Below are 13,320 nucleotides of genomic sequence, written 5' to 3' on the forward strand. Positions count from 1 at the left end.
TTGAAAGAGAAGTATGCCTCTAACTTAAAGGGACACAGAATTGTCTTAATCATGACAACATTTTTAAACTTCAGGATTATTTAACCTGTGAATAAAACAAAATGTGAATTTGCATTTTGGAAGACATTAAAAAGTTTCTAATAATGATGACCATGAACTAAGATTTCATTTTACTTGTAATATTCTTAAAGTGTGATATAAAAAAAAGTTATTTTGTGCTTCAGAGACAGAAACTGTTCATTATATTGAAGGCTATTTCATAGAATAGATTTAATAATCCAATTCTTTAGAAAAGGAACTCTGAGCCAAAGTTATAAAACAATTATATAATACAGCATAATGAACTTTGTTGCTTAAAATCCAACTCAAAGCCACACACAGCCAACTTGACATTTAGGGAAACTCCTCCCAGTACAGCACTCTTAAAATTGCTGGATCAAGAATTTTTGAAAAAATATTTTAAAACTCATTTCTGAGCTGGTAGGGAAGTGAGGAAATTCCTGAGAGACCAGAAACCCTGAGAAAGCAGGAATCCCGAGGAATGAGGATACAAGAGTTGGCATCTGCCCAAAGCCAAGGCTTTGATGGACAGCAGGTACAGAACACAGGAGATAAAGCCAGAACTCCAAAACAGACTTCATTCTTGTACAAGTAGAAAAAAATGCCCCTGTCCTACCTCATCCTTGGCCTAATGGAAAAGAAACCAAAACAAGTCTCCCCTGAGAATCTCTAACCGTAGGCCTACATTCAAGCAGATTTGAAAACTAAATTTTTATAACCTGTCCAGCCCCAAAACCCCAAAATCAAAAAACTTCAAGTGTCTCAGGATGGTAGGGCTTTCATACATTTAGAGAAGCAAATGCAAATTGTTTCTAAAAAAATACACTTCAAACCCAGGTCTCAAAATTTTTCTCAAGTATGCTCCAAGGAAAATGAACTCACAATCACAAATTGCTATACAAGTCCCGTGAGTGACAGATTGAGAAGCAAACAATAGAATTATACCTGCAAAGACTGCAGATATTAGCATTACTAAATAAAGATAACACAATAAATGTGTTACGTGTGTATAAAGAAATAAAAAACTTGCAAATATGGAATATTATTATAAGGAATAAGAAGAGTTTATCATAACTCACGAAGCAGATATGCAAAGGAACCAAACAGAGTATCTAGAAATAAAAAAACATTAGAAACAAAATTAGAAACTCAATGGATGAATTAGCAGATTAGACAGAACTCAAAGGAATTTTTTTTCTTTAGTGCACATGCATGCAAGAGAGAGAGAGACAGGCAAGGAGAGAGAGGAAGGGAGAGAAATGAGAAGTATCAACTCATAGTTGTGGCACCTTAGTTGTTCATTGATTGTTTTCTCATATATGTCTTGATGGTGGGGGGCCCTCCAGCCAAGCCAGTGACCCCTTGCTCAAGCCAGCAACCTTAGGCTCAAGCCAGCAAACTTGGGCTTCAAACCAGTGATCTCTGGGCTCAAGCCAGCGACCATGAGGTCATGTCTGTGATCCTACACTTAAGTCAGCGACCATGTGCTCAAGCTGGTGAGCCTGCACTCAAGCTGGATGAGCCTGCGTTCAAGCTGGTAATGTCCGGGTTTCAAACCTGGGTCCATTGCGCTTCTGCCTGGTCAGGCAAAAAGAAAACTGTTGACTTAGAAGATACATATGAGAAAAATGGCCAGAATGTAGTACAGAAATATGGACAGATGAAAAGATGGAACAATGAGTGGTCAAGAGACAAGTAGAAGTCTATATATAATATTTCTAAAGGGATTCTCAAAGGAAAGGAGAGAGAGAATGAGGGAGAAGCAATATTTGGAGGCAACAAGAATTTTGCAGAACTTAAGAAGACATTAGATTCAGAAAATTATAATGAATCCAAAGCAAGTTAAAAAAAAAGACATAGAAGAGATCATAAAAGTCAACAGACAGAAAAGACAAATTACTTCCAAAGGAATGGTAATTAGGCTAACAGAAGACTTCTCTGCAGCAAGGATAGAAATCAGAAGCAGTAGAATAGTACAGTATTTTCAAATAGGAACTGTCTTCCTAAGAGGCTAGCCCAGAGGTTCTCAACCTGTGGGTCGCAATCCCGGCAGGGTTCGAACGACTAAAACACAGCGGTTCTCACCCACCGGGGTCGCGACCCACAGGTTGAGAACCGCTGGGCTAGCCCCAACAAAATTAAGGTTTCAAGAACAATGAAGAAACAGACCTTCTGGATATTATAAAACTGAACACATTTATAACGAAAAGACCCTTAGTAAATTAATTTGTAAAGGAAAAAGGGAAATTATTTTTGAAGAAAGGCCTAAGATTTAAGAATGGTAAGCAAAATAAATTTTAAACTGGGTAAATACTGACTATATTTTTAATTTGAGAAATTTAAAACAAGATATAAAATGGATAAAAATAGCATAAAAATTAAGAAGGTAGTGGTTGAAGCCAAAACACTGTGAGGGCCTTGCATTAATCAGAAATTCATTTAAACATCAGTATTAAATTTTAAGCTGGACAAAATTTCTAGAGTACACATAAGAACAGAAATATAGAAACATCTCAAACTAGTACAAAGTAAAAACATGAAACAAGAGATGGATTCTTAAGTTAAAAAAAAAAGGCCTGAGGGTGCGGAAAGAAAACAGAAAAGCATGTCAAATAGAAGCTAAAAATAAGAAAGAACAAAAATACAGAGTTCAGTGATCATGAGCAACATAAAGAAACTAAACTTCCAGATGCTCCTTATAACACATATTTAAAACATGAGAACACAGAGATGTTGAAAATACACACACACCAGGCAAATACTGAACAGAAGAAAAATGGTAGTTATATCAGACAAAATAATCTTTAAAGCAGAAGACATTGCAAGGGGTGAAAGATCAGTGCATGTGGGTAAAAAAGGTTCCATTCAACCACAAGGTAAAACAATTTTCAACTTCTATGTACCTAATAACAAGAGCATAAGCATCAGTGCTCAATTAATCAGATAAGCAGATAAACAACAACAAAAACCATGCTAGCCAGTAGGCAACCAGTAAGAAAATATAGATTTCAATCACAGAACTGAGAAGCTGTAATTAACAGACACAAACAAAACCTTGCGACCAATAACTGAGAGTATACCTGTCTGTTAGTCATTTAGTGGTGGACTTAGTTATCAGATTGACTGTTATGGTAACACATAGTGCTAAGTTCAAGTAACCCTTATTTTACTTAAATCATGGCCCCAAAGCACAAGAGTAGTGATGCTGGTAATTCAGATGTGCCAAAGAGAAGCCTTAAAGTACTTAATTGGTGAAAGGTTTCCAATTAATAAGGAAAGAAAAAATCATAGGGTAAGTTTGCTAAGATCTACAGTAAGAACAAATCTATCCATGAAATTATATAAAAAAAAATGTACGTTAGTTTTGCTGTCACACCTCAAGATGCAAAAGTTATGGCCACCATGGGCCATAAGCACTTAATTAGGATGGAAAAGCATTAAATTTGTGAGTGGGAGATGAACAGAAAACATGTTCTGATCGACGGTGTGTTGAGTCAGAAAGCACTGAGCCTGTACAAACACTTCAGCAAGCGATCCCCTGAAAGGAGTGACACCAGGCCATTTACTGTGAGTAAGGGATAGTCACACAGATCCAAGTGTAAGTTTGGACTGAAAAATATAAAAATTACTGGAGATGCTGCATCTGCCGATAAAGAAGCTGCTGTCACGTTTCCAATAGTTATATAAGTTGATTAAGAGATGGTGAAGGATGGAGACTTGAGTTGGGGTGGCAAGCACACAATGCAGTATACAGATGATGAGTTGTAGAACTGTGCACCTGAAACCTGTATAACTTTACTGATCAATGTCACCCCAATAAATTCAATAAAAAATAAAAAGTTTTTTAAAAAGTTGACTGAGGAAGTTATGTATGTATAGGAAAAAACACACTGTATGTAGGGTTTGGAAATATCCATGATTTCAGGACCTACTGGGGTCTTGGAGTATATCCCTGTACATAAGGGGGACTACTGTACCCTAAAACAGAGTACTTTCACTCCAAGCAATCACAGGGTACTGTTACTGAGTAAGTCACCATGGCAATTTGGTGGAACAATCTGTGTTGTGCACTCAGGAGAGCTGGCATCCCTTTCCTACTGTGTGCCAGTGGTACCCTACAATCATTGAAACATGAATACAATCTTCCATAATTCTAAATGCCCTTTACCCCCGGGGGCAATACTACACCTAGCTGAGAACCACTGTCCAATGGGAACTCTTATACATGTGGATCCAGGATATGTTCTTATGAGTATTGTTTATAATAATAAAAAACTGGAAATGATGTCCAATAGTAAGAGAATGGATTAGTTGTGGCATATGCATACAATGGAGCACTGTAATATAGCAATGAAAGAAACTGAAAAAGCACATTGGACAACAAAACCAACAAAATACAGATAGCTAAAAAATACATACAACAGAATTCCATTTAAATAGTTTAAAATGGACAAAACTAAATGCAAGTTGCTCAGATACATATATGTGACAAAACTATTAAAATAAAGGAAGTTCGATAACTGATAAATTTCAGGATAGCGTTCCCTTTCCAGGACAGAGGTTCCCTCTGGAGAGAAGGGAGGGGTTGCAATTAAGGAGACACACACGGGCCTTCTGTTTCTTAAGTTCAGTAATGGGCACACTGGTGTTTGTTTTACTATTCTTCTTCACTCTGCGTATACTCTAAGGTACTGTAAGTGTCATTCACTATTTTTAAAAGTTGGATCTGTGTTAAAGGCAATAATATAGTATCACTCCCTGCTTGATGTCCCTATCACCTGTGAAAGAGCAGAGAAATGAATGAGGCTGCTAACACACAGTGTCAGCCCTGGACCACAGCCCCACAGCATTCTTCTACTTTTTAACTTAGTCTCCCCTCACGTCAGTTGCTAACAGGATAAACTCAAGGCAAACAAGGACAAAATTTGTATGTGTCACTTTGTATAGACAAACAGTATTCCACATACATACCATTTTGTAGATAACCCAAATTCTCACTCTCTCAGATCTGTACAGGAATTAAGAGTTTATAATTATAATAAATTTGACTGAAGTTTACTATATACCAGGCCCTGTAGATAAGGTACAACTCTTGCTCTTAAAGAGCTTACCACCCAGGGATGGGCAGGTGGGGGAGGGGAAACCAGAAGTAAACAAGTACCACTCGACTGATGAGTAAGTATTACAATAGATTTAAAGAAAAATAAGAAAGTGGTCAATTTAAAATGAAGCACAGGAGAAGTTACCAAGGCTATATCTTACAGAGTTATGAGTTGTTTTCCTGGCAGATTTGGGAAGAAAGGGAACTACAGAATAAAGGGACCAACATAACCACAGGACAAAATGCAGGGAACTCAAAAACTTAGTCTAAAACACTGCTAGTAATTATAAACGTGGGGTGGAGTGAAGAAAGTCTAGCTAGAAAGTTTGTGCTGTGTGTCCACACAAAGCCACGGAACAGTTATAAGCAATAAATTTGGTTTTATAAAGACTGCCTTGGCAACAGGGTAAAGAATAGACTGGAAAGTGTGGTGGGGAGAGCCTGGAACCTTAGAGATGAGATAAGATAAGTCAGAGATGAGAACTTACAAATAGGGCAGTCAAACACAAGAACAAAGAGAAAGAACATAATTTTAAGTTACTTGAGAGAATTTAAAAGTAACGGCCAAATGAATAGAGTAATTAAAACAGTCACTAAAATCAAACACAACAGTTAAAAAGGTAGAAAGAATGCTGTTATAAAAATTAAAGGCTTTCAGAAAGAGTGGCTGGGGGGGGGGGTCGTCAATAACCTGAAATGACACAGAAAGCACAAGTAGACTACATGAATAATCTTAAATCCCTGGAGGTAGCATGAATAATCTTAAATCCCTGAAGGTAGCAGTTAGGAGTCACTGCTGACCCATCAGCAGTTTCAGGGAAGTGAAGGGACAGAAGTCTGACTGAGGCAAACTCAAGAACGAAGTAGAGCTATGGAGTAGCTTTTTGCCTAGACAGGCTGAGAGATCGTTATGCTTTTAAATGAAATACATACTTGGGCATACGTCTGGGCTGTAACGAAAACAATGAAAGTACAGCACAGAGAAGGGATGACTTGATGGAAAAAGTACTAGAGGTGATATGAAGGGATGAACAGGTTCAAACAAGCAGTGGCATTATACAGAAGGGAAGGAACCTTTCTTACTGAGAGAGGCATTCAGTGACAGATTGTTCATTCAGTAGACATCATTGAATATCATGTCATATTATTAGAGTAGTAACATTTCAAAAGTCTGATCATATCAAATATTGGCAAGGAAGTGAACAACGAACACTGTGTAAAGTGCTAAGGGGTACAACATGTACAATATAACTCAGAGCCTGTATTCCAAGACTGCACAGCCTTGTGGGCAAAATACAATGATTTTAATATAATATCCTAAGTGTAAATGCACTCAGATGAAAAGGTATTATGGCAGCACAGAGGGCAGGGGGAAGGGTGGAATTTAAGGGAGTTCCTGCTTGTTATTTCCTCTGTGAAGCAAAATGTGAAGTTATCTGCCAAGATTTGGGGGGAGTGAGAGGTAGTAGGTGATGTGTAAAAAAGGGATGAATGTTCAAAATAGTTGCTTAGATAATAGAACAGTAGCAACTTTTATTCAAGATTTACTATGTATTGGGTACGAAATGGTTTTATACATATTACCTCTTTGATTCTCAAAACAATCCTATTATTTTTACTTTACCAATGGAAAAAAATGGAGGCTTAGAGGTTAAAGACTGAGAGATGCTAAAGACTAAGCTGAGACTAAAAACTACTCTTTGTAAGTAGCAAGAAGTTACGATGGTGCCATTTTCTCCTGCTGTGCCTCAGACCAAAATAGCAACTGACCCAGCATTTGGGTTTATAGGATTAGGGAAGGTACAGCGAAAGGACGAGGGAAATATGGGAGGGGTGAACGATACGGAAAAAGAACAATTTAAGTATATTGCTCACAAAAATTAGGGAATGTTTCAAAATGAATATGAAGCAATAAAGATCCCCTAACTTTTGTGAGCAGCATAGTTGATCGCTGGGCTCAGGGAAACCACCAGGCTTGGGGAAAAGTGAACGAATGAATAAATTTGAGACCATTTAGCATTAATAACACAATTAATAAAATATCAAGTTGAGGTAAGAATAGGATTTTTAGACTTTCACTGGTGAAGAGTTTAAGATGGTGACAATGGCTATAGTGGGCCATGGCACTTGAGTTCTCGGTCATGAAATTAGATGAGGTCCCATTCTGTCTCCAATGTCAATGTTATTTTCACTATTCCACAGTTGCCTAAACCTCATGAGCCTTTCCCCATCAACATTTGGTCTATTTTTTACAATTATGATTCCTTGCCTTAATAAATGAGCATGCGTATCAATTTAGCCTGTTCCTAACGATTCTGAGTCATCATTATTATCATCATCACATTGAAGAGTGTGTGCTTTTCTAGTTGGGGATTCTTCCATCTCTTCCTTTGAGGCAGCTTTCAATTTCAAGCGCCATCAGTATACTTGCTACTTACCATTATTTCCCCATGTATAAGATGCACCTTAATTTTGGGGCCCGATATTTGAAAAAATGTATTATATATAGTTATTGAATTCAAGTTTTATTCATCATAAAATTCATAGAACTCTTCATCTGTGTGAAAAAGCAGGAAATGCAAGTAAAACTTCTACAACCACTGTATAAGACACACCCAGTATTTAGACCCCAATTTTTTCGGGAAAGGTGCGTCTTATACATGGGGAAATATGGTATTTCTAATTTGGTATAATATGAAACATACAAAAAATGGTTTCAAGAAAAACTGGATAACTACCAGGAAGCTTAATTTTATACTGAATACATGTGAGGGTATTTTATTTCCTTTCTATCAATTAAAGAGTAGAAATCATGACAGGATTTATAATACTTCTGAGTAGAGGATAACCCCAAAATTACTTAAACTATTTAGCTCTCTATATTAATGTTTTTCCAAAAATATTTAACTAATATTGGAATTTATGACCTCCTCAATCATTACGTCAAAATGTTTTTCTTAATGAAGTAGTCTCCATTCCTATGAAGCAGATTTGCAGAGCAATTACCAGCACGCTAATGCTCACCATTACCTCTTTCTTGGCTTCTTTTTTGGGATCATAATCACTATCATTTCCATCCATTGGGTGTGTCTCCTCCACATCATCATCACTGAGAAGAGACAGAGATTCGTAAATGTCATTCCTTTCTTTTTTTCCATCCCACTGCTCTTACCAAATGGTCATGTACCTTGCTAGTAATTTTACTCAACATTCCCCAACAGAACACAGGCTGTCATTGGGAAGAATGACTGATGTCATTTTATCATTTGGACTGCTGTAGTGTTTAGAAACATTTTTAAGGAATACAGAATAATTTTAGCAAACATGCCTAGCTAAAATAGAGACCGAACAGGAAAGATATCTAGAAAGAAATATTATTTGGGAAAGAAAACACATATAATTAATTTGATATAATATTTACTATTTTAGTTCTCTAGTTGGACGATATAGACAAAAACCAGTAAGCAGAATTATTTTAGACTACCATAAAGAGAGCTACAATAACACAAACTTTGGTTACTCAGATAACTGTGCAAAGAGCATATCCTATAGAACATATTTTATTAGATATATTTAATAGATTTTAAGTATATGTATTAAATATATCAATACTAAAAAGAAAGCATTTGTGATTACAAACACAGCTCAAATATAACTCAGTTGCAATGTCTGCTGGCTTTGATTAAGTTAACAGTTGAAGAGTTCTTGCTATTAAGATTTTTGAATGCTCAGCTCTTCCTGTCAGAGTGAAAACAGGAATGCAAGGATAAGTGCTTACAATGTGTTGTGATGATTTCTCTACCTTAGGAAACGCAACCAATCCAATACAGTGTCCCTAACAATGTAACAATATAAAGGCATCCAACCTACCTGTCACCCTGATTATGTCTATTGGCTAGTTTTCGGGCCTGACGATCCATCAAGCTTGTCCTGGATCGAGTTTTTTTCCAGGAATAGTAGTATTTTACAAGGCTAGCAATTGTCTTATCTGGAAGCTTGAAAAAAATTATATCATGTTAATAACAGCAAGTTTAATTCAAAAACTCCAATTAACAGAATAATATTCTGATATTATTCTTTGATATTTATCAAAGGCATAGATAAAAATTTTCATGGGTGCCTTTATAAGTTATAAAAAGTGTTATATATAATCCTAGTACTCCACCCACACATGACACTGACATTTCTGAATAAATATACCTATTTGTTCAGAGGGAGAGGAGAAAGATGTCAGAAACATAGTGAGAATGACCCTAGCAGTCCCCAGGACATTCATTCAATACTTGTTTTCCTTAAAGAGTTACTTAATTCCTTTTTTCTCTATGTAAACTATAACTTTTTATTGATATATAATTCATGTATCATAAAATTCTCCAGTTTAAAGTGTACGAGTAAAAAGAAAAGTGTAGAAGTCAGTGGTTTTTAGCATATTTGCTACTATGTGCAACTATCACTACATTCCTGACATCTTCAGAACCTCAAAAAGAAACCCTACACCCATTAGCAGTCACTCCTTATTCTCTCCTTAACCTCGTCCCTATGCATTTGCCTATTCTGAACATTTCATATAAATGGAATTATAATGTGACCTTTCACATCACCTTCTTTCATTTGGCATAGTGTTTTCAAGAAAAGCTATTCAATTCTTAAGGATACTTTTGGATAATTTTGTTTTAAATCCAGGTTTTAAAATGATAAATAATGCAAATAGATTTAGCCTACCAAATAAAGTCTTTGGGTATTAAAATGACTAATGATCATTCACTGATTTGTCATACAGGCAAACAATGCACACTGTCAATCAAAACTACTTTTCTATTACGGAAGACAGACATATTTGCAACCATCTAGTTTTTATCTATTTGGGTTAAAAGTGTTTAATGTAGCAACTTCTCAGGCTTATATTATTTTGACACAATACTAAAAACTCAAGAACTTGAAATAGTGATTATGTTCTATAAGAAAAAGCAATAGTTCCTGAACAATACTGTATTACAGAATATTTAAAAATTGATTTTCATATCTAAAGAAATATAAATTAGAAAATAAAATCCTTATGTTAAAAAATGAAATGTTTAAAAATAAATCTGAAATTATGATTTTTTTTCTTGTCATGGCAAACTTTAAACAATACTATTACATATATATTTAAGTCATAAAAAGTTAATTATCACAATAAAATAGTGAGTAACTGTCATGCATTAGAGTGGTTATAGACAACAGGACTATATGCAAATATACTTATTTCAAAATATTTCTAAAAATTAAAATTTGATCGGAAAACTTTTTTTCTAGTTAAATCATTAGGAAGTGTTTAATATCAGCTTAAGATATCATTCAGGTATGAATCACAGTAGGACCAAAATTACCATACCATTTGTTGAATCCTGTGAAAGCTCTTCCCATGAAAACTAAAGGCTTGTTCAAATAGGACTTTATCTTCCACTGTCCACTCATCCGGAAAGGGAGTAAAATTAGGGAGATCAGCAAGGGACTTCTCAATGTTATGTTTATGCCAGAACAACATGCCAAGTGCCTTTGGAGAGAAATCAATCCCCTTTGGTTTTTAATGGACTTATGTTCCATCATACTTAAGTGAGTTAAACACAAATCATGTTAAAAGCTTTAGCCTATGACTTCAACTGAAGATACACTCACAGTTTGGGGCTTTTAATCAGGGTTGCCCAATTAGCAGACCTCATTCATTTCTTTTAACTCAGGGTCTCAGAATAGTGAATGTTCCTACATACCATATTTGCTGCAGAATCTAGGAAACAGTGAGCTGAGCAGAGTGACTATAATTACTACAGCAGGTCTGAAGGCTCATGTCAAGACTGTTACCCACATTCGTTCATTTGCCAATGTGTAGAGAAAAATATGCTAAAGGAAAAATATCCAGTAAACCAGTAATTGAATGAAAACTATCAATTATAACACAAAACTAGAAGTGCTCAGTTGAGACTTAATAGAGAAAAACGTGTTCTAACCTTTTAGAAATACATCATAAACTAAACACTTCCAAGAAGTAAGAATACCTCAACTACAATTAAAACAATACTTTATCACATATACTTTTTAAAGTTTTATTATCATAATGTACACAAAGCATTATTATGAGACAATGACTTTATTAGCAAATCATAGGAAAGCCTAAAATGAACAATTTCCAACAGTTCCACAATTATCTCTTTTATTGTACGTATGTAGTAGGTCTTTATCTTTACAGTAAGGTACTAGACATTGAGGTGATCAAGATTTATTTCTTAAATGACTCAGCAACACATTTTAAATATTGAGTTTTAAAGTTAATTTCTTTACTTTGGTAATCCTTTAAAATGAACATGTGTGTCACATTTTAAAGAATTAACTTAAATATTAAACAGAAAGTAAGGCTTAACACAAAATACACAACCAAAAGCTTCAAAATTCACACAAAAAAATAACTACATTTAAATAAACATCTCAATTTCACAAAAATGACTTTTTATTATGTAATCAAGTTACTGACTATAAAGTTAATTCTTTATAATGCAGGTTACAGGTAATTCATTTATTTTACTAGCAATTCTGATAAAGGTTGATCTAATACTTAAGAATCTCTATTTTATTTTTATTTTTCCATATTCTCTACCTCTTCATTACTTGGTATAAATAATAAGCCATATTATCTCCTTTCAAAGTTATCTAATTTTTGAAAATCCCTTTGTGAATTATTTTATTCATAATTTAAAAGTCAAATATTTCTTTAAATATAAAATATAACTTTAAGTTCTTTTAGATTAAAATGTCAGTGCTGGCCAATTGGCTCAGTAGTAGAGCGAAGGCGTGGCATGTGGAAGTCCCAGGCTCAATTCTGGGCCAGGGTACAAAGGAGAAACGCCCATCTGCTTCTCCACCCTCTCCACCCTCTCCTTTCTCTCTATGTCTCTCTACCCCTCCCACAGCCAAGGCTCCATTGGAACAAGGTTGGCCTGGGCGCTAAGGATGGCTCCATGGCCTCCGCCTCAGATGCTAGAATGGCTCCAGTTGCAACGGATCAAGGCCCCAGATGGGCAGAGCATCACCCTGTAGAGGGCTTGTCAGGTGGAACCTGGTTTCTCTGCCTCTCTGCTTCTCACTTCAGAAAAATACAAAACAAACAAAAAAGTCAAAGAGAATTATTAATACTTTAAATTTTTTTTTTCCTTTTTGGTAATCATTTGCCAGAGTAATCCTGCAAACTTTCAGATATTTTTAAAACTCAGAATAGAATAAGAAACAGGTATTTAGTGAAAAATGTTCAAGCCCTTGAGACAAATAATGTTATAAAAGCAAAATCCTCAATGTTGAAAGTTCAGACTTTGCCAAGACTTTTAGTATCTCTGAAGTTGGATGAACTACGTACTACACTTTTAGGACAGAAAAGATCAGGAGATGTTCTTTGAATTTCGTAAATATTGAGGCAAGCCTTAATGTTAAAATGTTTCTTTACATACCTGTTCCACATTGTAGCCATGTTTCTCCTTTGCAATTGCAATATATTCATCCACTGTAATGAAACATGTTATAGAATTAATTATATTTACTTTATGAGCCTAGATCTACTACTTCTTTTTTTTTTTTTTAAACAAAGCAGAATTTAAGAATTTATATTCCAGGGGTAGGAAAAAATAGCCAAAGTCATTTTCCATGAAATGTTACAAAAATACTTTTACTTCTATGAATGGGATCAGCAGTTCACCTGGTTTAAAATTTTACTTAGTATGACTTCTATGTCCATATAGCATATACTTATTAAATCCAATTACTACAATCACTTTTGAATACAAGAAAGATCAATTTGTGGGTAGCCAATAGAGCCTAACTTCAGTGTAAAATATTAGATAATTTCCTGATTTTTCTGTTGCAATCTTTATTTGCAGTCACTTAGTTATTTAAGACCCTATCTCATATTTACAGTTGGCCCAAACCCTTTACCTTCCCATTTTGTCAGCTACACATAGTATACAAAGTAAGAGCATATTTAGGTTGCTTCAGTATCCCTAAAATTTTCTTCAGCTCTTCCTACACTGCTTTATACAAAAGGTGTTTGACTATTCCAGTTTCACTGATTCTCCATATGTAATCAAACCAATAGAATCATTTAGATGGGCACAGCGTCAGAGGATACATGGGCTACT

At 35.2% G+C, this 13,320-nt stretch overlaps 1 protein-coding gene across 4 annotated transcripts in view; it reads right to left on the reverse strand.

Annotated features, from left to right (window-relative positions):
- RCOR3 (REST corepressor 3) overlaps positions 1-13,320 on the reverse strand; it is a 50,626-nt gene that overhangs the window by 23,294 nt on the left and 14,012 nt on the right. For all 4 annotated transcript variants that reach the window (XM_066261433.1, XM_066261430.1, XM_066261434.1 and 1 more), the window contains exons 4-7: positions 12,637-12,689; positions 10,536-10,697; positions 9,032-9,156; positions 8,192-8,270 (exon numbers count right to left, since the gene is read on the reverse strand). In XM_066261433.1, coding sequence (XP_066117530.1) covers positions 8,192-8,270; positions 9,032-9,156; positions 10,536-10,697; positions 12,637-12,689 — 419 coding nt within the window. The remainder of the gene's footprint in view (positions 1-8,191; positions 8,271-9,031; positions 9,157-10,535; positions 10,698-12,636; positions 12,690-13,320) is intronic.

This window comes from Saccopteryx bilineata, chromosome 2 (assembly GCF_036850765.1).
Source record: "Saccopteryx bilineata isolate mSacBil1 chromosome 2, mSacBil1_pri_phased_curated, whole genome shotgun sequence".
Taxonomy (NCBI): Eukaryota; Metazoa; Chordata; class Mammalia; order Chiroptera; family Emballonuridae; genus Saccopteryx; species Saccopteryx bilineata.